Source organism: Elaeis guineensis, chromosome 4 (genome assembly GCF_000442705.2).
Source record: "Elaeis guineensis isolate ETL-2024a chromosome 4, EG11, whole genome shotgun sequence".
NCBI classification, from domain to species: domain Eukaryota; kingdom Viridiplantae; phylum Streptophyta; class Magnoliopsida; order Arecales; family Arecaceae; genus Elaeis; species Elaeis guineensis.
In genome coordinates, this window is record NC_025996.2 from 29451774 (window position 1) to 29478056 (window position 26283).

General features: G+C 42.6%; 2 protein-coding genes across 3 annotated transcripts; one reads left to right on the forward strand and one right to left on the reverse strand.

Annotated features, from left to right (window-relative positions):
- Positions 1 to 1508: 1508 nt before the first annotated feature.
- On the forward strand, positions 1509 to 7469 carry LOC105037085 (uncharacterized). Of its 2 annotated transcripts, none has more exons than XM_073256052.1 (5): positions 1509 to 1926; positions 1999 to 2181; positions 6930 to 7002; positions 7108 to 7179; positions 7262 to 7469. In XM_073256052.1, the coding sequence occupies exons 1-5, from the start codon at positions 1609 to 1611 to the stop codon at positions 7312 to 7314; spliced, it is 699 nt and encodes a 232-aa protein (XP_073112153.1). In that variant the 5' UTR covers positions 1509 to 1608; the 3' UTR covers positions 7315 to 7469. The 2 variants fall into 2 exon arrangements, with proteins under 2 accessions (XP_073112153.1, XP_073112154.1); XM_073256053.1 differs by having other exon boundaries at positions 1511 to 1926; positions 6933 to 7002.
- A 2162-nt stretch (positions 7470 to 9631) lies between these two features.
- Positions 9632 to 13894, reverse strand: LOC140857275 (uncharacterized). The gene is made up of 2 exons (XM_073256051.1): positions 10778 to 13894; positions 9632 to 10689 (listed from the first exon to the last, which is right to left on the reverse strand). The coding sequence occupies exons 1-2, from the start codon at positions 13731 to 13733 to the stop codon at positions 10160 to 10162; spliced, it is 3486 nt and encodes a 1161-aa protein (XP_073112152.1). The 5' UTR covers positions 13734 to 13894; the 3' UTR covers positions 9632 to 10159.
- Between the last annotated feature and the right edge of the window lie 12389 nt (positions 13895 to 26283).

Sequence of the window (26283 nt, forward strand, 5' to 3'; positions counted from 1 at the left end):
GAATTATCCATTATCTTATCCACCTATCATTAGTGGCCCATTTTAAACTTCGAAGATCTAAGTAGGTAAAAGGCCCAGCAGCAATCTCACTCGAAAGAGTTTCAAGAGAGCAACATAAAGGAATGATGAGCAGGTGCCTACCTTCCAAACTAAGAGAAAGTCTTTGTGCATCACGTGCGGTGTAATAAATTTGACGCGGAGTGCACTATCTAATTATTTTAAAGCACATAATATACTTAATGATGGGACATATATTTAATACTGTCCAACTTTTTCTTTGTTCAATTTTTAGTGACAAAAATATCTTTTCCTTTATACAATAAAAAAATAATAGTATTATTATTTTCTAATATCTTATATGATTTTTCATAAATATATATGACATCCTGAACCATATATATGACTTTCTATATATTTATAACATTCTGAATAATATATATGATTTCTTGATGCCTTGTATGATTTTCTATGAATATATATGACTTTTCGAACAAATATATATGACATCTTGTGAATATATATGACTTCCTGTGAGTATAAATAACATTCCGAACAATATATATAACTTCTTGTGAATATATATGATATCCCGAACAATATATATGGCTTTCTAATATCTTATATGATTTTTTGTGAATATATATGATATCTTGAACAATATATATGACTTTCTGTGAATATATATAACGTTCCGAATAATATATATGACTTCCTTGTTCAGGGTGTCATATATATTTTCAGAAAGTTATATATATTATTCGGTATATCATTTATACTTACAGAAAATCATATAAGATGTTACGAAGCCATATATGTTATTCAGGATGTCATATATATTCATAGGATATCATATATATTGTTCAGAATGCCATATATACTCACAGAAAATTATATAAGGCGTTAGAAAGCCATATATGTTGTTCAAGATATCATATATATTATTCAAAATATTATATATATTTATAATAATATATATTATTTAAAATATCATAAATATACAGAAATCATATATATAATTCGGAACGTCATATATATTCACAAAATGTCTTACAATACATTAAAAAATAATATTATTTTTTATTATATAAAAAATATTTTTATTATTAAAAATTATAAAAAAATTAAATGATATTTAATATTTATTTCATCTAAATATACTATATATTTTAATATTATTAAATAATATCTTATTATTATACCACGCGTGGTGCATAAAAAATTACTCCCAAACTAAATAAACGGTTACAGCTCAAACAAATAAATGTCACGCAACGCACGCATGGTCTCCGAGTACCTTCCGGCGGATCGAGGACGCTTCTAGAGATTGAAACCGCCAATACACTTTCACTTGCCTATACTCCAACCATTCCAGCCACGCCACGTGGCATATCACCTCCAACCCCGGTCTACGTAGCGATTATCATCTCCTCCCAGTGTTCCAATCCCATCTGTTAAAACACATCCTTTTCCCCATTAATTAATTAAATAAATCGTTCGAATCCATTAACGCATTTAAGGGGAAAAAAAGGCGAAAAAAGGAAAAACAAAAATAGTACATACCAGAAGCGACCCTGTGGAAGCTCCGAAAGCAAGGGAGCGGCGGCGACGATGGCTTCTTGCAGCTCTCTCCAGCGAACCCTTTTCCTCACTCTCCCACCCCAAATCCCGAAAATTTTCGATCCCTCGACAGCCGTTGCAAGCTATCCCACCACCATATATGGCGTCGCTTGGAAGCCGCTCTCCTCGATCCGGTGCAAGAACGTTAGATCCGTCTCGGCGCTGGCTTCCTCTTCGACGGACGACCTCCGGCCGGCGCTGGACGAGAACCCGGAAGGCATTATCTCAGGCGAGTGGCCGGAGAACTTCTCCCTCCTCAGCTACGACGACCTCCGAGCCTATCTCGAGACCCAGATCATCAGCGACAAGGTCTTCTTCTTCGGTTTTGGTTCTGCTTGAGGTTCTTGAATTGGTTGTGATTTCTTTTTCTTTTGGTGGCAGATGAAGCCGACGGCGCTGTTGGGGGAGGTGATGTCGACGCAGATCCGGACGGCGACGGCGGATCAGACGCTGGAGGAGATCGAGCACCACTTTCAGGTGGTGTCGGGGCTACCGGTGATCGATGCGGATCTCAAGTGCATTGGAGTAATTTCCAAAAAGGACAAGACCAAAGCCTCTTGTGGGGTTGGTTCTAATCTCTCTCTCACTTTTGCTTCAGTATTTTAAATTGGTTTAATTATAATTACTTGTTAGAGTAGGACTTTACCTTTCTAGAAAAATGAGGAATTCCCTGCTCTTTTTTCTTTTTAGTATGAAGTGACTAGGCCGAGGAAGCGATTCTTATCTAACCATAGAGTAAAACAAATTTGAAAAAACAAATCATTGGAATTCTCGTGGCAGAATTCTTAACGTCTCTCTGGTTCTCCGAAACCCTCAGCGGATCTTTAAATTCTTCAATTAAATCAAAGGCCTCTATTCTAACAGGATGTTGAAATCTGAACATTCTTAGCGAAGTAGTGCTTATAACATGAAGACGTATTTGAATAGATGATGCATTTTCTTGGTGTGTTTCTTGGATTCCTCCTGATTCATATTTTAGAAAAGCTAATTTGCTGAGCTTCGTACTTAAAATTGAGACTAAAATACTTGTTTGCCATATGATGAACAAATCATGATAAAGACATGAGCCATGATTTTCACATGGGACAGGTTTTTGCTTAGAAACTTTGTCAATGCAAGAAAGTGCCTTATGCTTCAACTAGTATTTAATGCTTGAGGGAGCTATGTTCTGTTTTGACATAAGTTCATGCTCATAAGTTACCTAATCAACATGCATTGGCCACAATATCTGTTGGGTGGATGTCTGATCTGGATACTATCTTCCAAGATCTTTTCAGTACCACGTGATGCAACAGGAAGAAAGAAGAAACAAAATTAAAAAAAAAAAAATCAAAATACGTGGATCAGCCACAAAAGGGCTCGCCTCCTGCTCCTTGTCTCTCAGCGCTTCCGCCTCTCTCTTCTCTCTTCTTGGGTTCTGCGTGGCTGAGAAAACGAACCACTGCCTCTGTTCTCTATGTACAGGGCCTTTTATAGGCCTTAATCACGACTTAGACTATGATTAGGAATCCTTAATCAACCCAAATAACTCCTGGACCATCGGATCAAGATCGGGAGCCACCCACGCCGTTCGATCGCGCTCCGACCCACGGAATAGTGTCGTGGACCGCGTGAAACGCGTGGAAAACGCCCACGCGGTTCACAGGCCCAGTCGTGGACCGCCCGGTCCACGGTGAACCGGTGTAAAGGGCCAGGCAGGCCGCCTGGGCCTGGGTCGGCCCGCGCGCTGGCCTGGGCCGCGCCTGCGCGCGGGCCCACGCACGGGTTGGGCCGCGCGCCCGGCTGGGCCGCCCACCCGCTTGGGTCGCGCGTCCTGCGCGCCGCCATCTGCGGCCGCACCGCTGCTGCCAGCCGCCGGCCGTCGGTGGTCCTCCGCCGCCTCGAATCTCGTGCCGACTTCAAAAGCTCGTATCTCCTTCATCCGAGCTCTGTTTCTGATGATCTTGGTTTCGTTGGACTCCATTTTTCGCCGCGAACCTCGCTGTGGGTTCAATGTGGACTGAATCTCAAGGTGTCAAATCCTAACAATCTCCACCTCGACTCGATATTCGGTCTCCTCCAAACTCCGAGAGCTTCTGGATCTCCTTGCCCCCATGCCCTGGGACAATCGCCTGCTGATCATGGATGGGCAAACATGAGAGTCGAGCCAGGCTGCTCGATCCCATCTCCGTCGTATGTTGTGCTCCTCCTGACCTGAGACCTGCTCGGGGCATCATCCTGCGGCAATAGGAATCTCACCTTGCGACGTCGCCTCTCGTCCTCCCGAGTCTCCTGTCTCGTGCCCGATCCGCCTCCTGAAGCTCCATCTCGCTCTGGGCTCCACTGGCTCCCGAAGCTTCACCTCGCACTGGGCTCCCCATCAGGTAATAATGTCCTCTGCTCCCCTTCTTCTCCTTCAGCACAATTCTATTGCCGCGTAGCACCTTCAGGATTCCTCCACCAGCTATCGTCCTGTAGCCTCTTGAATTCAGTCTGCTAAGTGAGATAAGATTCCGTCTGAAATCGGGTATGTATCGGACCTTCCCCAATCTCCTCACTGCACCGTCATGTGTCCTCCAGCTGACCGTCCCAATGCCTCTGATCGCACAGCTCGATCTATCCGACAGATATACAATGCCCTCACTGTTCTCCAGGGAGTCAAACTGCTCCTCTCTGCAACATACATGATAGGGCATGCAGAATCTAATATCCACTGCTGGGAAGAAGTAGATACTCGTCAGATATCTCCAGGATATCTCCATCTGAATCGCTGCCGGCCGTCGCTACAGCAACCACCGTCCGATTTTTGAGTTGAGGGCAATCTCTGGCTAGATGCCCAACTCCTCACATCGGTAACACCTGATTTTGCTCAAGTCCCTCCTGGACTTGGACCGTCCTCGTTGCGATCTCCTGTCGCTCCGTCTATCGCCTCCTGCTCTTCCAGAAGCCACCAAAGCTAAGCTATCGCCACTTGAGCTCGAAGCTGGGTTCTCTCTCCTGAGAACCTCGTTCTGGAGTATCGCCGCGGTGACCTCGTCCATCTTGATAGTGCTCTTCTTCACTAGAAGAGCAGTCATCAAGGACTCGTACGAAGGGGGAAGCGACGCCAGCAAAACCAGCGCCTTGGTCTTCTCCTCAACATTCTCGCCAACGCTGAGGAGGTCGGTGAGGATTTTCTGGAAGTGGCTTAGATGCTTCTGCACGCTTTGTCCCTCAGTCATTCGCAGTTGGTAGAACTGCCTCCAGAGGAAAAGAGTGTTGGTGAGAGACTTCGCCATATACAACTCCTCGAGCTTCGACCACAGCATCGTCGGGGAAGTCTCGCTCAGCACATGGATCACCATCTCATCCTCCAGGTACATGCGGATGGTACTCACCGCCTGCATCTGTAGCCGTTTCCAATTCCGCACCTCCATGGTGGTCGGCTTCTCATCGCACAAGAGAGCATCGATCAACCCCTGTTGGATGAGCACGTCCTTCACCCTTACCTGCCACAAGGAGAAATTGCTCTTACCATCGAACTTGTTGATTCCATCTTGTTGTTTCCATCTTGATTGTTCCTGTCTTCTCCGTCTTCAGTCTTGCTCACCACCACTGCAATCTGCATCCTTGTACCACCTTGCTCTGATACCACTTGTTGGGTGGATATCTGGCTTGGACACCACCTTCCAAGACCTTTTCAGTACCACGCGATGCAGCAGGAAGAAAGAAGAAACAAAATAAAAAGAAAAACAATCAAAATACGTGGATCAGCCACAAAAGGGCTCGCCTCCACGGGGCATGCAAACTTCACTATGAAAAAGAAATTTTACAAGAGGAGACCTCACCCTCAATCCTTGTACACCCAATTCTCTCTCATTAGAAATTCTCCTCACAAAAGCTCTATCTCTCTTGGAAGACCCCCTGAACCCCTGAAGTGCCTGGCGACTGCTGTCCAGGAGCCTTCTGCTCCTTGTCTCTCAGCGCTTCCGCCTCTCTCTTTTCTCTTCTTGGGTTCTGCGCGGCTAAGAAAACGAACCACTGCCTCTGTTCTCTATGTACAGAGCCTTTTATAGGCCTTAATCACGACTTAGACCATGATTAGGACTCTTAATCAACCCAAATAACCCCTGGACCGTCGGATCAAGATCGGGAGCCACCCACGTCGTTCGATCGCGCTCCGTCCACGGAATAGTGCCGTGGACCGCGTGAAATGCGTGGGAAACGCCCACGCGGTCCACAGGCCCAGCCGTGGACCGCCCGATCGACGGTGGACCGGTGTAAAGGGCCAGGCAGGCTGCCTGGGCCTGGGCTGGCCCGCGCGCGCTGGCCTGGGCCGCGCCTGCGCGCGGGCCCGCGCACGGCTGGGCCGCGCACCCGCCTGGGCCATGCGTCCCGCGCGCCGCCGCCTGCGACCGCACCGCTGCTGCCCGCCGGTGGTCCTCCGTCGCCTCGAGTCTCGTGCCGACTTCAAAAGCTCGTATCTCCTTTATCCGAGCTCCGTTCCGGGTGATCTAGGTCTCGTTGGACTCCGTTTTTCACCGCGAACCTCGCTGTGGGCCTGGATGAATCTCGAGACGTCAAATCCTAATAATATCCTTCCAAAGGTTAGATTAGTTGTTGGGAATTCGATTACCATCTTGTGAGATGAGTATTCAAAGTCATAATTCTATCAAGGTAGCTGGTCATGAGTTGGATTTTGGTCGTTCATTTTGAAGTCTAAATCCATATTTGGTCAAATTTGAAGTCTACATTGATGACGATCCTAAAACAGTGTTTTCTGATTACAGAAAAGGCTGCCAACTTATCTATAATGGACTTGCATTATTTGAATTTTGAACTGTTTTTAATGTAGAAATATATCCTTAATGGCTTCAAAGTCCAATTGAGGGGTGCTCTTATTTATGTTATGTGGCCATCACCGTTAGATTTTGTAGGAATTTCCTGTTTCTTTAAATTGTTGCTCCATTACCTAATTATGCTAGTTCATTCCAAACAACTTTTCATTAAGGTGATCAATGTATTACTATTTCCATACTTTTTGGCAGCCAAAGGGTCAACTTTGTTTCAACCACCAGTCCATGTGCAGCATTATTACAAAGCCATCTGAATTCTATCAGTTGACATTTTTCTTTGTTCAATTAAAGTTCCATTATAAAATAGTATTGCAAAATTACGTGTTCATATATGCTCCAGCATCCTGACTGATTCATGCATAACAAAATCTGGCAGCCAAGTGGCACTTATAGTTCAGTACTTAGATGGTACCATTCTTTGCAGAAGTTGGTTTTGCTTGCCCAACCTCTCCTATCCCTCTCCTTTCTAAGTTTTCTGATAGGGTATTGTTGGTTAAGCAGCTGAAATCAAAGGTTGGTGAAGTGATGTCCTCTCCTGCCATCACTCTGTCACCTGACAAGACAGTCTTAGGTAAGTTTTTAAACTGAACCTTCTTCATTATTATGAACATAATTGTGTATGGGATTTTGTAAAATTTGAGAAATACTCTTGTTTCTTGGTTGCAATATCGTGCAGATGCTGCAGCTTTGATGCTTAAGATGAAGATCCATAGGGTACCAGTCATAAATGAAAAACAGCAAGTTGTAGGTAAGATATCTACACATAAACTGTTCTCTGGGAATCTCATTAATGAAGATTAACTGATATGATCTGAACTGTGTTTAAACAGGAATGGTTACTCGGACTGACATATTCCAGGCACTAGAAACTCAGGTGGTATAAGCTCTCTGCTTCATAAGAATGCTCATCTCCTGTCTAAATATGAAAATAGGTGTAAATATGAAAATAAGTTAAAGATGCACATAAAAACTGTGCAGCCATGACTTTGTGACTCCTAATTGCATATTGGATGATATATTCTCTTCTTTTCTTTGTGATGCAACTGTCTTTGTGGTGGACCGATAATCGTATTTGAGCAATACAATTTGATGCTTAGAATGTGAGCCCTGATTTACCTTGTAGTTCTTTTTGTGTCATCGAGATATTACTTTAGCTGGATGCTTTAATTGAACTTAAAAAATTCAGGGAAAACAAGCCTTGCTGCTATTATTTGTCAGTCATTTGGTTAATTATGCATTCCACTGATGGATGGGATAAGAAATATCATACATCTGAGGATGTCTTTCTTTTATCCTCCTTTTATCCATTATATGTTCTGCTTTTAAAGTTTTATGGTACTTTTAGTGGTGAGGTTCAAACACTTTGATCTCTCTAATCTTTAGTTGCAAAACTATTGTGGTGCCCAACCTGGAGTTGGTCTTTATTGTAGATCTGGTGCTTACAGTGCGGATTCAAGTCATTCTTGTGGTATCAAAGAGATATAGTACTTCACCAGGGCTTGTTTCTGATGTATACAAAGAACGTGATTGGAGACCATACTTCATAAAATAAAACAGGCCTAGAATAATAATATGAAGGAATTTCTCTAAGATTGCACGAACTAGGTACTGTAGTAGATCTTTAGGAAAATTACCCTCAAGTTGCATGTGTATTCATCTGATACCCCAGAACCAGTGCAGTGAATGACATTGGCATGAAATAAAAAATAGAACGCTAAGGTAAATCAAAAGCTTGTCCTAACATTAGACCAGTGCTAAGCAGTTTTAATGAATTTTATTTACATGAACTTCTGTAATCTTTAGTTTAACATGTCTACCTTTGAGTTGGCGTATTGCAATTTACGTCCCAATCCCTCGCAATGCAAAATTAGCCTCCTGGTGCGAGCATGAAATTGCTTTTTATTAGGGATAAGAGCCCTTTTATGGAGGTATAAGAGCAATGCTTAGATAGATCCAATGACTATGTACATTGAATCACATGAGTTTTTCTCTATCAACAACATCCCTCATTCTTACAAATCCTTTAAAAATTTGCTGGTGCAGTCTTCATTGAGCCATTTAAGATGTATAACAGGCTATGCTCCCATAACCATAAGCATCTAGTCTTATCCTCTGTGTTTATGATGATTATGTGGATTTTTTCAGATTTGTTGAATGAGGGAAGTGTTTCTGTCAACAGCATCCTTCATTCTTACCAATCCCTTAAAAATTTGCTGGTGCAGTCTTCATTGAACAATTTAAAGTGTATAACAGGCTATACTTCAATCGATTTATTTAGTTATTTCATTGCAGAGCGGGGCTTCCATTTTCTAGCTGTGTTTTTGCCGCAAGGATTTGCAGCATTGCATTTTTTGAATAGAAGTTAATCTCCAACCTTGTTAGTTGCTCCTATGCTAGCCATCAAGCTATAGTAGTCTATGGTCATGTCCGAGCATCCAGGTGCTTTATTGCTCTGGGGCCTGATTCCAGTTAGAAGTCTGATTTTTGAGCAAACGAGCTTGAACCGAAGATGAGCATTGCCAATCGCCGGCCCCAGCATATTCTAACCATCGCCAACCACTCGATGGGTATGCAATGCTTTCTGTCACAGAGTATTGCAATTTTGCATGTGGATGCAATGCCTTCTGTCGCTGAATGTTGTAATTTTGTGCTCCGTTGCTTTGCAATTATCATCCATGGTGATGTAGTATGCGGTGCATCCACGCTAGCCGTCCATTGCACGAATGGACGGTCTGCAAAGAAATGCATACACTACCATACATGCGGTGTGCATTGTTTGCTGGCTGTCCATCGTGCCATGGATGGCTAGCGTGGATGCACTGCACGGCAGAGGAGCCCGGCTCCAATTATCACATCGGAATGTGATGTTGATCACGTCTTGGGAATTTATGTTACCACTGATAGGTGCCTATGTATATCGTCAATTATCAGACTATAGGCTCGTTGCAGCCTATCTAAACATTTCAAGGGACATTTTCATTACGTTTGATGCCTTGACACCATGATTGGATTGGAGGTGGGAAGCCTCTTATCGTCTTCATTATTCAATGTTGTGGTCGGTGGTTATCATAGCGTGCAAAAGAGCAATAGACTCCTGATCAAACTCTGGTGCGATAATATATAATGTTGCTTGGGTACGATGAATTCCTTGCACTGTATGTAGGCTGATATATATAGTTTCAATTAACAGAGAAAAGAATCTGTTACAATCTATGGAAAATTTCGAGAAGACGCTTATCAGGTGTGACACCTTGACACCATGATTTGGTGGTGAGAGGTGGGATGACTTCATGATGTCCGCTGTGGTCGTTTGAAGAAAGCAATGGAGTGTTGAAAGCTCTCAGTGCTGTACACAGTGCAGAAGAGAACCTTACGCTTATCGGAAAACTTGATGATCTCTTTACAGATCTTCTCCTTTGAACCAATTGTTAATTTGATGTCAGAGACGTTTAGAAGAATCAAGCAAACAAACTACAGTAATTTACCACTAAGGGTTAATGGTCATGGGAACATAATCCATATCAGTACTTCATGTATTGAATAAATTCTGAACAGCATTGACCCTTCTTTTTTGATTTGTTGCCGCCCTCTGACTATACCAACAACCAGAACAAATAATGTATCTTCTTCTTTACAGTCCCACCACCACCTTTCCAAGGCAATGCTGAGCAGAGGTAGAACCGAATAAAGGCCAAAATAAAAGAAAACATAAGAGAGACTATCAATTCTCAGGAAGGATGACTAGAATTGTAACTAAAGGGTGATTTTGCCTTGGAGGAAGAGTAGACAGTAGAAGCAGACAGGCTGGTGTTGTTACTGTTGTTGCTATTGATGCTACTCTGTTGGCACAACAGTGTAGTCGATGTTGAGGTTGTTGCATTTGCCACAGTCGGGGATGGTGATGAGCCCTTGAGAAGAACGTCCACCTCCTTGCAATACTCCTCCCTTTCATGTCGGATCTCCTTGAGCATGGCAGCCACATCCTTCATTGTCGGCCGCTCATCGGGGGTGGGGTTCACACACAGCAGAGCCACGGCGAGAACCTGCAGCATCTCCTCCACCTCTGAATCTGGCCGCCCCCTTAGGCCCAGGTCGAGCACCTCCATGCTCCCCTTCCTCCGCCTCACCCAGTCCACCACATGCAACCCATCGGGGATCGTCGGATCGATCGGCTGCTTCCCTGTCAGCACCTCCAGCACCACCACGCCGTAGCTGTACACATCGCTTTTCTCGGTGATCTTCAACATATATCCATACTCTGCAACAACTTGAGTCAATTATCCTTTCACTAGCCAATGAAACAGTAGAATTTCATATTAGGATGGGAGAGAAGCAGGAAAACCAACCAGGGGCAATGTAGCCATAGGAGCCAGCGACGGTGTTGGAGGACCGGCCAAAGTCCCCATCCTCAACAAGCTTGGCGAGGCCAAAGTCGGCGATGTAAGGATCGAAGTCGAGCCCGATGAGGATGTTGTTAGCCTTGATGTCCCTGTGGACTATTGGTGGAACACAGTCATGGTGAAGGTAAGCGAGGCCCTGCGCTGCCCCGAGGATGATCTTATACCTCAAGTCCCATTCAAGTGAGAAGCCATTGCGCTCATGAAGCAGCCCTCCAAGGCTTCCATTGGCCATGTAGTCATACATGAGCAACCGCGTGCTCCTGTTCCAGCAGCAACCAAGAAAGCGCACAATGTTCTTGTGCCGGACCGAGCCGAGCGTCTGCACCTCAGCTGAGAATGAGTCCCGGACTCTGTTACTATTGCCATCGACTTTGCTCGCCGGAGCTGCTGCTCCAGTGCTGGGCCAGAGCTTCTTGACGGCAATCACGTCCCCATTGTCCATGCTGACACGATAGACGATCCCGGAGCAACCTTTTCCGATCACGTTGGCGTCGACGAGGCTCCGCACCACCTGCTCGACCGAGAAGCTCAGCTTCTGGAATGGTGTGAACTGCCATGGCCACGACAGCTCTCCGCCCATCTCCGAGTCGTTGTCCTCCCCGCCCTTCCCTCCTCCCATCCTCCTAGCTCTTATAACTCCGATCATACCGAGAACCATTGCCACCGTCGCGGTGATCAGCAGCGCGATCGCCAGCTTCAGCCTGCGCAACCTCCTGCTCCCCTCTTGTGCTGTCATCACTTGCTGGCCATCGTCGTCCACGCTCACGAAGCACACATCCCCGCCGTGAGTGCAGAGCCCTTGGTTGCCGGCGAGTTCGGAGGCTGATAGCTGGCGGAAGAGCTTGGTGTCAGGGAGGTAGCCGGTGAAGTTGTTATTAGAGACATTGAGAGAGACCAGATTCTCTAATCCGGCAAGCGGGGCCAGGCTGCCGTCGAGCATGTTGGAGGAAAGATCGAGCATTGATAGCTTGTTGAGTGCTGAAATGTTATCCGGGATCGGTCCGGTGAGCACATTCCTGCTAAGATTCAATGCAATGTCAAGGCTCTCAATCTGGAAGAGCTCGTTGGGGATGCTGCCGGAGAGCTGGTTACTGCTGAGGTCCAGCAATTCCAGGCTCGAACACTGGCCGAGCGACTTGGGTATCGGCCCGGACAGCGAATTCCCGCTGAGCACGAGCTTGTTCATCGCCACGAGCTTGCCGAAGCTATCCGGGATCGGGCCGGAGAACTGGTTGAGCGACGCGTCGAGCACCTGCAGTGCGGCGATGGAAGTAAGCGAGGCAGGGAGGGCGCCGACGAGAGTGTTGTTGCTGATATCGATCATCTGGAGACGGGAGCAGTTGCCGATTTCAGCGGGGACGGAGCCGGTTATCCTGTTGCCGGCGAGGTCGAGAAAGTTGATACTTTTGAGACCGCCGATTTCCGAAGGTATTTGGCCCCCAATGCGGTTGCTGCCGAGGCGGAGACGAACAAGAGAGCCGCAGCGGCCGATCTCCAGCGGAATGGAGCCCGAGATATCATTGGATAAAAGAAGCAACTTGGTGAGGTTGGGGAGGAGGAAGAGGCCGGGAGGAATGGGCCCGGTGAGGTGGTTGTGAGAGAGGTCAAGCGCTTGGAGATTGGAAAGAGAAGCGATGGAGGGAGGAATGGCGCCCTCGAGCTGGTTCTGCCATGCCAAGAGAACGGTGAGGGAGGAGAGAGCGCCGAGCTCCGGCGGGATGAGGCCGGAGATCTGGTTGGTGTCGAGCTGGAGCTGGGAGAGGGAGGAGAGGTTGGCGAGCGACGGCGGTATCGAGCCAGAGACGTTGTTGTCGCTGAGCATGAGGTCCTGGAGACCGGAAAGCCTGCCGAGGGATGCCGGGAAGGCGCCGGAGATGGAGTTGATGGAGAGGTCGATGGACAGCAACGACGAGAGATTGCCGAAGGAGTCAGGGATGGGTCCGGAGAGCGAGTTCTGCCATAAGAGAAGGCGTTCGAGTCGAGGAAGCCGGCTGAGGGAGGACGGCAGAGGGCCGGAGAGGGAGTTCTCGTAGAGGAAGAGGTTGACGAGGGAGGAGCAGTTGCCGAGCTCCGGGGGGATGGAGCCGGAAAGCATGGCAGTGTAGATGGAGAGAGTCTGGAGGTTGGAGAGCTGGCCGAGGGAGGCGGGAATGGCGCCGGAGATCTTGGTATCGGCGAGGCCGAGGACTGAGAGGTTGGCGCAGCGAGAGAGGGAGGCCGGGATGGGGCCGGAGAGGTCGTGGTTGCCGCCGGCGCGGAGGGACTCGAGGCGGGAGAGGTTACCGAGGGAGTCCGGGAGGGGCCCGGAGAGGCGGTTGTCATAGAGGAGGATGTGTCGGAGGGAGGCGGCGCCGCCAAGCGCCGCGGGGACAGGGCCGGAGAGCTGGTTGGAGTTAAGGATAAGGGAGTGCAAAGCAGGGAGGCGGGAGAGGGAGGGGGGGATGGGGCCGGAGAGGGAGTTGGAGGAGAGGTCGAGGAGGGTGAGGAGGGAGCAGGAGGAGACGTCGGTGGGGATGGAGCCGGTGAGGTTGGCGTCGGAGATGACGAGGGCGGAGAGGGAGGGGAGGGAGGCGCAGAGGCCGGCCGGGAGGGGGAGGGCGAGCGGCACGGACTGGATGGTGATGGAGGTGACGGCGCCGGCGGGGTCGCAGGCGATGTGGGTCCAGTTGCATGGGCTGGAGTCTGATGGGTTCCAGTCCGAGAGAACTCTAGGAGGAGAAACGGTCGAGTTGATCCAGCTGTATAGAGCGATGACTTCAGGATTGGTAGATGAGATTGTAGCAGAAGAAGAGAAAGATGGTAGTCGGAAAAAGAAGAAGACGAAGAAGAAGCGGAAGAGTTGGCGGAGGAGGAGGAGGCATGGAGATGATGAAGCGTGGTGTTGCCTCGATCTCGGCATCATCGACTCCTCGGCTTCAAATCCCAACTAGCTCATGGGAGCTCTCGCTTCTTATTTTTGCGTTGGGTCTCTCCCTCTCCCTTTCGCTGCCTTGCTTGGGTCTTAAACCTCAAAACTAGCAGGCACGATCATCTCATCCTTTTTATTATTATTTTCTTTATCCTTTTACTGTATACAAGCATGTTATTCCAAAGGGGCTTATGGGGATAGTGTTCCATCTTGTGGCAGTGGTGTGGATTTCTTACTCATGTTTAATATATTTGACAGGCTGATGGGATGGTAGAGAGGGGGGGGAGAATAGAAAGATGTTGGATCGCGTCACGCGCAAGGGGAGCAGCAGGGAAGAGGCGACACCATGTGTGGGTGTTTGCATGCGGTGGTGGGGCGGCGAAACGCTCACTATTTGAACTGCTATTTTTACTAAAAAATTTATACGGATTCCTGTGGGTGTGGTGGGTGTTAGAAACGGATTCCTACTCCATTCCTGGGACACGGAGCATCTTGGCCCAGAGATACATGTGTCCTCATTTTGGGCTGAAGAATATGGCCTTGTGACTTCTGAAGCTTCATATGATATCACGTCATTTGATCAGTCTATCACTGCTTACTGTTTCTTCTATTATCTTGTTGATAGTTTGCAATTTTCATCTTCTGACTTTTTCCGCCTCTCCTCAAGGCTTAGATGGCCTGGGGCTTGGGGCTGGTCTGGATCCAATGCTTATTTAATTGATGCAGAGAAAGATCCTGTTCTTGTCTTGGGGGAATGGTCATTTATGAACGCAGGGCGCGTTTAAACTGTTTGCGGAATTGATGGTGGTTGCAGTAGGCGAGTGAGGTGCGCCCTTCTCTGATCAAATCAGATAAGTGGCAGGTAGATCGGATCATATATAACGAAAATAGATTGAATGCGCATTGAATACAAAAAAATTATGAATCTAAATTTAATTTATTTATTTAAATAAATTAAATTTTAAAATTCGAATTCCATCTATTTACTAAGCATGTTATCTTATCCGACATGTTTACAATCTATTTATAATTTATTAAAAAATAAAATTTAATCTATTTAATAATTTATTTAAAAAAATTAAAAAAATTTAAGATCTCTCCAACCTCCGTCTCCGCAGCATCTCTGTCTGACCATCTCTCCAGTCTTTGCTGTTGCTGCACTTTCGACCACCTTCAGTTTCATCCGATTAGTCGTCTTCATCGCACTCTCGCCTCCCGCTCCATTGGATTGGAAACCATCGCCGCACTCTCACCGAAAGGCTCAAAGAGGTTGTCATCACGAGTGGAGCCTATTAGAGAGCTGCTGGTCAGGAAATAGGGCACGCTGAAGCCTCCAAATCAAAATCTCCTATTTTCATTCCTCCTTCCAACTCAAAGGAGAGAGTTTTCCAAGCTTACAGTAGCACTGCTGTGTTGTTCGTCTAGATGGGCGCCTACCATGGCGGCCCCATCATCTTCATCGTCGTCGGCCTCGCCTCCAAACCCACCCACGTCTTTAGCACCCCCTGGTTCAAATGCGAGTGGGTCTCCAACAACTCCCCTGCTGCTTCGGTCCGCACCAAGGCTTACAATATGCTCCTTGGCTGGGGCTATGGCCACTTCTACACCATCATCATCGTCAATTGCACATTCCTTCCAACCTCCGCCATCTCTCACCTAGATTAAGAGAAGTAAAGCATGGCGAGAGGATCACAGAATGGAGAGTGAGATGGGGGAGGACTAGGGGTGACGGTTGACCATGGCATGGAGGAACACGGACAACAAGGGTGGAGGAAATCATGAGCTTCGGTGCATCGGCATGGAAGAGGGAGGCAACAGGGGTGAGGCGGTGTCACCATGAGAAATTAGGGCCTTTTAGTTTTGGGGAAGGAGAAGAGGAAAAGGACGAAGCAAAAGGAGGCAAGTTCCATTGATGAAATTTCGTAGGCGACGGTCAGAAATGGATCAAAATTGAAATGGGCTCAAATTTACTACAGCAAATTGAAATGAGCTGTCCAAATATTCTAAATAAAAATTATAAACAAGTGAAACAGATTGGATAGGTTCAGAAATTTAAACCTAAATCTGATTTATTTAATAAATGAGTTAAACAGATCGATCGATTTACGATTATAATCCATTTAAGATGGATCAAATATGTATTGAATTGATGGGCCGGATCGTATTTGTCACACTTAGTCGCAATATGTCTCAAAGGCCCCGCTAAGTATGAAACTGGTGCAACTGATGTCACCAAATTGGTCATCTTGGCCGGTTATAGCTTTTGTGATGGTGTTCGGATCCCATATAATTTACAAGTCGAACACCATGAGCAGATTGGGGGCTGGATCACATAGATTGGAACAGTAACGACACTAGAATTCCGGTCTCTTACGGTTCCCATGCAACGCAATCTCGGAAAGCCATGGTCAGGATGTTATGCTGGTCCACCTAGGGTTTGTGAGTAGAGTGTTGAAAATACTAAGCAGGGTTCCAATTCAAGATATCAGTAATTGATGTCTATGTGTATCGTGTATTCCGCCCACTTATTGCTGCCTAGATGGGGGCCGATCAAAGTGAACATTTAAGTTCGTGTTCATGGGAGGAAATAAGTTTTGTATTGCATGATATATATCAAGCTATTTATTTCTGTGAAGCGTTGATTTATCTTAACTTGTTTGATATGCCTTCTCTATTTGTTTGGCCAGAGCATCAATGTGTGAAACATCAAAGTTTGGAAGGTTAACTGTTTATTCTCAAGTTGACACCAGCTTATAATTGTTTCTGAGACGTGAGGGGCTTATTGTTGAACTGAAAAACCAATCGGTGGGTAGGCAAGAAGCCTGGCTATCTTCTTAATTATATAATTTAAGTTCATGCAATCGAAGGTTTATGCTCTTTTGACAATTTCTTTTTTACATAATATATCTATTATTTTCAAATTCAAAAGCCATGTCAAGTCAGATTTTTAAAAGTATTTCCGTTCTCAAGGAGCTAAAAATAAATTAATTTAACATTCAATTTAGAAAAGAAAAATTAAAAAAAAGTAAAATGATATCCTGGTATGAATATGTATATATTTTTTACACTCTCATCTAACATCTCAACTGTCATTACCTTGTGAACATCTCTACACTCAAAAAAAAAAAAATAATATAAGTCTAGCTCTACAGGACGGCAATCTAGGCTTTTCATCTAAACACCAACAAAATATGTCTGCACTGATTCTTTAGCATTACCACCCCTCTATCTAACCAAGACTGAGCTCTAGAGTTTTGTCTTTTCACATAGTGAGGTATCTACCTTTTATTCCAAACACACAATTACCCTCTATAACACTTGCATCTACTTATTTTATGCATGCCTTCATATGTCCATCACATGCTTGCACCTGCTACTGACCTTTAAACATTGATTTATTCAGTAAAACAGAGATCAAACCGTAGCCATAATGTTCGTGCTTCAAAGTTATCTGCACCACGCCTCCACCACCACCCACTCCCCCTCCTGTTCAAGAGTTTAAACTCCATTCACCCACATCCCGAGGCAAAAACTACATGTGGCGGTGGATTCCAACACTTACTCCACTTTACCCTCCCTTCTCTTCCCTTCCCCAAGCATTAGAGTCACATTAATATTATAATAATCTAATGGTATTGCCATTCTTCCACCATGGCTCGTGACTCTTATCTAATTAAGTCCAAAAAGAATAGCCCTTGCAGTACCCATTTAAGGCTTGGTGGACCTAAAAGAGTTCACAGACAGCCACCCTCCTTAGCCTACAGAACAGTGAGGGAGTAAAGCTAAACGGCGCTGCTCTAAGCCCTTTTTTTTTCAGGGTCTAAAGCCTCGGGACACTCCCCCACTCGAATCTATCCACGTTTTCCCTGTCCCTCCCCCCACCACCCTCACCTAATATAATGCTGAGGCGACGAGAAGAAGCTAGCCTTGTAGTCCTTCCCAACTTTTTATTTTAAATGAGAGAATTATATAATGGGGTTGTGATACATAATGTGATCTCAGCCAAAGTTAAAGAAAGAAATGTCGTTTAATGAGTCTCACGTGACCAAGGCCATAAACAAACCACACCATCCACTTAAAAAGTATAAAAGGAGGGAGGAGTAAATATATAAAGATATAGACAGAGGAGGGGCTTCTTAACTGTTGGCTTAGGAGCAATCCAAGGCCAGGCACAAGTGGATGGCACGAGGGAAATTTTACTCGCTAGGATAAGCATCCGAGGTTAAAGAGACAGAAGGTTGCTTAATGAGCGTCACGTGCCTCTGCCATTGGACGTAACCTCTGTCCAAAGTTTAAAGTGAAAAAATGAGGAGAGTTTATATATAGCTTCCAAGTTATCAGTGAAGGAGACCAAAGCATGAGGCGGAAACTTTTGCAGCCACCGCCCCATTGGACATAGTAGATTGGTGATATCTTGGTTCACCATCCAAGCTTGTGCCTTTTACCATTGTAACATCTAATCATGAATCTTTTTCAACAAGTAATGACCAGGACACCCCGTGACATGGTGCGTCATAAGCTTTCTCATTAGGGAAAAAAAAAAGATTAAGATATCAGACTACCTGCTTGTCACCTTGCTGGATTTAGAGGGCATAAGGGTGCAAGTTGGATGGTTATATTATATATGATGTTTCTTCTACTGATTTACAGATGACAAGGATATAGATATGGATCTGAAAAGATCTGATTGGATCATGTTACTCTGAGTTAAATACAAAAATGCAGGGTTGATATGTGCATGTTGAACCAAACTTTGAGAAAATCCAATCAGGTCAAAATTGTTAAAAAACAATTGAGGTCGGAACTGGATCACGGTCACTGGATAAATTACTGGCATCCATAGTGTCATTTTGTTTTAATGTTGCAACGGCTAGTAAAAAAAGTTTCTAGGCAGTGTGTTTGCGATATAGATGAATTAATGTAATGAACTGCAAAGCATCATCTTTCCTTTTGTTGTTTTTGTTTTTGGAGAAAGAGGGAGATGAAATCCAGAGCTAATGAAAAGGAGAACATTATATAACATTCCCAACCTATTTCCTCAAAAGTATTATACAAGATTTGTTATGGTGATACCATGAGTATCTCGGATCAGCATGTTATCGTGGAATACCTCAGTCCGCCGAGCTATTGTAGTGGCTGCCGATCTAAGAACAGAGCTGAGGTATGCAAAGCCGAGCTACTAACTTACTGCTTGCCGTGCGATTTGTCTGGTATGTGAGCTGTTTCCGTTATCCCAACCAATTTATTTCCTAACGTGCGCAACAGCTGTCCACCTCGAGTAGATAGGCTCAGAAGTAACCATCTCCCCTGATTTCAGGAAAACGATTAAGGGTTAAAACATCTCGTCCGCAATGACATGTTTAATGGTCCTGCAATCTTAAGATCGCATATCTCACAGCTGTTCAACCAACTGTCTAACGATATTCTATATAAATAATCAAAGTCTCGAGGATCAAGATAAGTAATCCCTTTCAGAAAACTCGTTGCTGCTCTCTTTGTTCTCTGAATCTGACTTGAGCATTGGAGAGTCCTCGCAGAAACAAAACCTCACGGACTTCTTTTGTAGGTCATTCCAGCACTCCCTGCGTAAGAACCAGACATCTACCTTCCGACTTAGCCGAAACAAGCAGCGACAAGATTCATGATTATGATTTTTTTTTCAAAGAAAAACAAAAAAGAATCGTTTAAAAACATGGGTTAATACATGGTTAGATTATATATCTGATGTTCAATCTACCTGGCTTACTTATGATATTCATGTTCACATTGATTGGGCAAGAGGAGATTCTACGAGCCAAGATTCAAGCTTCAATTGGGTTAGACGTGGATATGGATCTCAACTGACCTGATTGGACCGTATTAGTTTGAAGTAAATACGGTTTTGCAGGGCTAATCTATGAGACTTGAACCCAACTCCGACAAAATTCGATCAGGTCAAGATTGTTGAAACCCATTGAGGTCGGATTGGATCAGTGTCAAGGGATTAAAGACTTGCACCCTTGGTTTGCTATTATTGTTTTTATTTAGTTTCATAACGGCTAGTAAAACATGTTTCTAGGTAGCATGTGTGCACTACAAATGAATCTTTATGTTTTTCTTTTCCTTTTTTTCCAAAAGAAAGTAAGTGGGAAATGAACCCAAAACATTGAGGTAATAAAAAAGAGAACACCATACTACAGTCCCAATCTTTTTCTCCAGAAACAATATTTAAAAATTCGTGGTAATGGATTTCTTAAAGTATTTTTGAGAGAAACACAATGATGGATGGTTAACATAAAGAATGTGAATATTGCCCCAAGTCATAGAATTTAATACTGTTTCTGATATTTAATTTTCTAAAATCAATTTTAATTTCTCCAACAAATTATTAAATACAAACTTAGATTATATTCTCATAAAATTCATACAAAGTCATATGCTGTTATTACATAATTATGTAAGATACTTATGAAGCTATAATTGATCATGACAAAACCATAAAACTTTAGTATCGAAATCACATGGCAATCCTTGAGGAAAACACCATGTCAATGTTTTCCCTGTTATCCAACTTGCAATTATAAAATGGGTGATCGACCGCGGGGTTCTTTTTTCTGAAAAAAATAAAATAGAAGTCCACCTCTAATTCTTCATGCATCTATATAGGATTCTGATCCATCAGTCTCCATCAGCTCTTTTTTGTTTACATCCTTGCCATTCAGTTCAGCTTTCTCTGCCTCTCTCTCTCAACTCTATTATTGGTGTTTAATTGTCCTCTCCTATTTTGATCTCAATGCTTCAACATTTGCAAGGTGTAGCATATATTAAATGTTAGATGCAGCCATTCCCAATTATTCAAGTACTTGATCATATGAGGCTGCTCATGGTGTGCCTTGTGTACATCTAAACTCTGTACCCGTAACCATGGAAACTTTCAATAATTGAGTTGGATGAAACACTCTCATCTCCCTCAACTGACCATCTTATCAGTTCTAATCATTAAATCCCACTGTCCGTTTATTTGATCTTCAGGCAGAGTCCACACTTTGTCAAATTGAGTTCATCACAAGGTTTCAGCAATGCTGATATCATCATACACATAATATAGCCCCTCAAACACCATCATCTCCTGATATTACGGAAATAATGATTGTTATTTTGCCCAGTTTAGCCTCAAATTTAGGTTTTTTGAATGCAACAATGGGTACTTTAATGGGTTATTATTATCTATTTTAATGAAGAAAGGGATAACATCGATAAAATAATGGCATTATACAATAAAAATGCTGTTCATGTATCCAATTCACTTTAAGATTGAATCTTGACAGCAATATTTTAGCCGGATGAACACTGAAAATGCCACATATATGACAGTCATTATTATTTTTTTTTTTTCGCGAAGATAATCATCGTTATGTTATATTGTAGTTCATTATAATGAAACAATAGTTTAATTAGTGATAGCTGGTATTTAAGAACCTATTATGCACATATGTTAAGGAACGCGAAATCCAAGATCATTATAAAGAGCTACAAAAATTATGATTTTAAACTTCGACCTGCTTGATTTGTTATTGCAGCTGAGGATTGCGATTTATTGATCGGTGCACCATGCACAAGATTGACCACTCAAAATGCGATGCTAGAATGGCATGAATGCACTCCTGCATTTCCTGAAGATTTGTCAATCCAAATAAATCCAATTACATGTTGGCAGGCAACTCTAAACTTTGGAAGACTAGAAGATGGATGCCACATTTTGAAACACTTCACGGTCAATGTCCTCTCAAAGTCATGAAGTTGAAAGATTCCCGGGTGGCAGAGGACCGTATAATGATGGTCACATGCCATCTTTCACATAAGATAACACACTGGTGGAGCTCTCATCCAAAGGGCACCCGGTTTTAGTGCTCAAAGTCCATCTGTGTAACTAAATAAATCCTATATCTTTGGGGACAATGCAACAAGGGGTCCCATCAACTAAAAGAAGGAAAAGAGGAAATATTTTTTGACCAAACGAGAGAGAGAGAGGATTGACTGAATGTGAGGCCAACCATAGGCTGGTAGGTCCAGAACAAGCAATGGTGGCCTGTGCTTCAGTGAGGAAGCCAGTCTTCTAGTGAGTGTATCAGCCGATTCTGTAAGTTTGTTTCAAAGGCTAATGGCAGGTTGGATCATGACTGTCCACCTATATGGATTTCATTTAGATCTCAACTACATTATTGCTTTGACTTTACCCTCTGTTTGATATAAAGATGGATTGAAGGAAGAAAGAATGGATGGAGGAGAAAAGATGGATGGAAGAAAAAATAGATGGATTTTCTATTCATCCTCTTATATGTTTGGTAAAATATAGAAGGATAGATTGGAATGATTCTCTTCTCTGTTTGGAATAGGAGGAATAAAAGGAAAGATAGATAATATTTTACAGAACTATCCTTTGATAAAAATATTATTATTATAAATTTATAATATTTATTTATACTAAAGAAGTAAACAATCTATAAACTTATAATCTTTATAATCCATAATTATATTAAAAATTATATAAATATTAAATTTAATAATAATTTTATAAATTAATTATTAATAAATTAATTATATAAATAACTAACTAATTTATAATTTAATTTAAATAGTTAATTAATATTATATAAATAGTTAATTAAAAAAATAATAAATATAAATAGAGAAATAGAAGATAATCTAATTATTTAATTATAATTATGAAAATTATATATTTAAATTAAAATAATAACTAATAAAATTTAATATTATATAATTAATAATATATATATATATTAATGAAAAAGTAGTATTATATTTTTATCAAAAAAATTAATGAGGGGTAATTTTGTCAATATAAAAATCTATTATTCAATGCTCCATCCATCCTTCTTTCATCCTTTCAATTTGGGAGGATGCAAAATGGTGGGTCAGGGTGGATGGATAATCCACCTTTTTCATCCATCCTTTTTGTAACTTTTTGAACCAAACGATGGATAGAGGCCATATATCTTTCCAATTCTATCTATCCATCCTTTCATGACCCCAACCAAACACAGCATTAGGGATAGCGTTATAGGTTGGGATATCCGGACCAGGCCTGAGCTAACGAGCTGTTGCCCAATTATGCAACCCAAGAGGGGGGGTGAATTGAATTTCTAAAAATTTAAAGTTAATTTATAACTATGAGGATTTTATAACAATAAGCAGGATAAATGTGGAGAGTGAAATTTATGCAAGGTATAGAAGCTGGATGCAAGAATGTAAGAAGATAAAAAAATTTAAAAGGAAAGCAAGTAAGCACAACACAAACAAGAAGATTTATAGTGGTTTGGTGCCAATATTGCACCTACGTCCACTCTCCAAGCTCCTACTTGGGAATTCAAATCCACTAAACCATATTCAACCCGAATACAACGTCGGAACCTCCGACTCTAGCTATTCCAAGCTAGAACACTTGTTTCTCGAGTATAAGCCAATCCAATACAATCCGATTCAAGGTTCAAATCAACCTTTTCACGTTTTGGAACTCTTCTAAAACAAAATATCAATTCAAAATAGAGTATAGCAGTTAATCACACAGAAATATAGATGTAGTTCATTTAATAAGCAAATAAAGTTTTAAATACACTTTACACAATAAGAACGAAGCTCTTCTAATTTTTTTCAAGATGGTTGAAGACTTGAATGAGCTCTTGAGGGGTTGGTGAATTTGAAATAAAAGCTTCTTGAACTTTTAAGAGGGCTCTTGTTTGGGATTGAAATGAATGCTTGAAAAATCTTTTCAAAACTTTATTGATTCTCTCCTTTAAGTGCCTTTTATAACTTTAAATAATGCTGGAGAGTAATCTGGACTGAAATAGAGCCGTTGGAGCACATTAAATGGACATTAAATACAGCCAAAACGAGCTGAAAACTAGCCGTTGTGGAATTTTTCCATCACAGGGGTCGACTTATAGGGTCGACTCATGCTCATGAGTCGACTCATGGGGTCGACTTCTGTGGCACAGAACAGAAAATGACTGTTCTGTAATTTTGACCTACACAGCAGCAGAGGTCGATTCATAGGGTCGACTCATGCTCAGGGGTCGACTCACAGAGTGTGCCAGCCAAAGAATTCAACATGCTGTTCAGTCCCTTTTGCCATGAGTCGACTTATGGGGTCGACTCAAATATATAAACATGATTTTTTTTCAAAATATATATTCAAAAATATTAAATTGCCTCCAATAGATTACAAATTTTGTGTTCTTACTCTTGAGGCTTTCGAATCAGAAGTTGATAAAATTATGATTTTACCCTTGAAATACAATAAATCTTTTTTCAAGCCAAAATCATTAGTCACCCCCTCAAATGCTTTGTAATCATCAAAATCAATTCAAGGAGCAACAATCTCTCCCTTTTTAATGATGATAAAATACTTGAGCAAAAGCATATATAAAGCATTGAACATGAATTTCAAATTTATGAAGATGCACCACTTCAATATCATAGCCAAGTATTTGAACGAAATGCATCATAAGTAGTTTGAAGATCAATTTGAAATTTGCTTATAAGTTCATTTATTTTGAAAATTAGATAAAAAAAGAGCTGACGATTTTGGTTCTTTGATACATTTGCTTAACACTTTTGCTTATTACTAATTTCTTTATTGCTTATTGCTCATTTCTTTATTGCTTATTGCTCAAATTCGATTTTGATTATCTACTCCTCCTTTTTGACAGCATCAATTAAGATTCTCTACTCCTCCTTTTAAGGGATCTTGAAAGGACAAATTTTCTTTAGCATCAATTAAGATCTTAAGAAATTTTAAGGATAGAGAAAAGAAAAGAAAGATGACAAAAAAGACATATTTTCTTTACTCCTCCTTTTTGATATCATATTTTACTTCTTTAGCCCCCTTCTTTGATTGCTTATTTCTCTACTCTCCCTCAAGATAGCAAACATAAAGGATATATCAACTTGCTCATCTAGAAGATATTGCAATTCATAGTATTTCTTAGCACTTATGAGTTATTTTTCATATCTCATAATTAAAATAATTTAATTTGATCACATTCATAGACATTCATTGAAAGTCAAAGCACGCGCGCGCGCGCGCACGCACACACACACACAGATATATATATATATATATATATATATATATATATATATATATATATATTCAAAAGTGACTGAATACAAAAGGTGTCCCAATACACATGAGTCAACTCAAAATACAAAAGTCATGGATAGAAACTATCCAAGAGTTAATTAGCCAACAAATACAAGGCCCATAAGATAGATCCTAGACATAGGAGATAAACTAATCTAGATCTAATAGATGTCATGGCTAGAGAGATCAGAATCTAAAGAATCAGAGATAGGATGAGAAGATGTAGGATCAAGTCTACAGGCACGATCTCGACCGCGTCTATCTCGACCACGGATAGAGGTACCAGCATGAGTAGAGGGGCGATAGGATCCTGGAGCTTGAGAAGCTACGGACTGTGCTATAAGAGAAAGTCTGATGGTGTTCAAAAGATCCAAGACTCTCGATACAGACTACATCAGGATACTGAACTGAGTAGAAGCATTTTCACTGGAGCCCTTGATCTCTCTCCTCAAGAAGTCAAAACCACTCTCTAAGACTCCTCAAAGTCTAGCCGCCTCTGCAGTTAGGTCTGAGACCTATGTGATGTCCTCATGCAGCTGGGGATGGGCTAAAGCTAATACTTGCCCTTGCAAATCTAATACTTTATCTATCAATCTCAAAATATATCCCTCAAGCTGTTCAATACGTACCGACTGAGCACTGAGCATCTGAAAAATAGTAGAAATATGAGGGATCAGAGTCTGATCTGAGTTATCCTGGGATGTCGATCTCTGTGCAAAGACTGAAGTGGCAAACTGCTGAGATAAAATGGAGGCAACACGCTGAGACACCATTTCAATCTGATCATCTGCTAGTTTGAACTCTGAAGGATGTGCCCTGCTCTCTGACTGTGAAATTGAAGCATGCCTCCTCACAGACTCTGAAAGATCAGCCTCATGATCAGATATGAATTGAATATCTGGGGATGCTCTGTGATCATGAAGAGGTGAAGATGGTCCCTCCTCCTCTGCTCTACCTCTGCTCTTTCCTCAACACCCTTTGTCCAACCGCCATCAGTCTTGTAACTACCTCTCCCTCAAAACTAATTTCGAACATTCTAAAAACTAAGGTGAGTGCCATACCAAAAGGCAAGTGAGCCTTGGGCCTATTCAGAGTTTCCCTCATGGCCTCAAATATCAATGCTGGAAGGTTCCGAGGGGTTTGGGTGATCATATGGTACATAATGCAAATGTCCCTACCAGATAGAAGGTTGTGTCTACCACTCCTAGGGACAAACAGTTTGGTTACCAAGTGATGGAACAGCCTCATCTCAATAGAAAGAATTTTTGCTTTCAATTTATTTAGACTTCTAGTATAGGTTCTCCCTTAGATAACATTAATTCCTTCTTCTTTAATAGGGAGCTCCATATTGGTATAGCCTTCACAAGACAAATGCAGTATCTGTCCCAAATGTACTGGATT

What these genes read in the sequence shown, in the direction of transcription:
- LOC105037085 (XM_073256052.1), top strand. Translation starts at nt 1,609, where the DNA reads ATGGCTTCTTGCAGCTCTCTCCAGCGAACCCTTTTCCTCACTCTCCCA. An exon ending in CCCAGATCATCAGCGACAAG is followed by an intron (nt 1,927 to 1,998) that starts GTCTTCTTCTTC and finishes TTTTGGTGGCAG; the next exon opens with ATGAAGCCGACGGCGCTGTT. An exon ending in AGACCAAAGCCTCTTGTGGG is followed by an intron (nt 2,182 to 6,929) that starts GTTGGTTCTAAT and finishes TTGTTGGTTAAG; the next exon opens with CAGCTGAAATCAAAGGTTGG.
- LOC140857275 (XM_073256051.1), bottom strand. Translation starts at nt 13,733, where the DNA reads ATGATGCCGAGATCGAGGCAACACCACGCTTCATCATCTCCATGCCTC. An exon ending in CTATGGCTACATTGCCCCTG is followed by an intron (nt 10,690 to 10,777) that starts GTTGGTTTTCCT and finishes AAGTTGTTGCAG; the next exon opens with AGTATGGATATATGTTGAAG.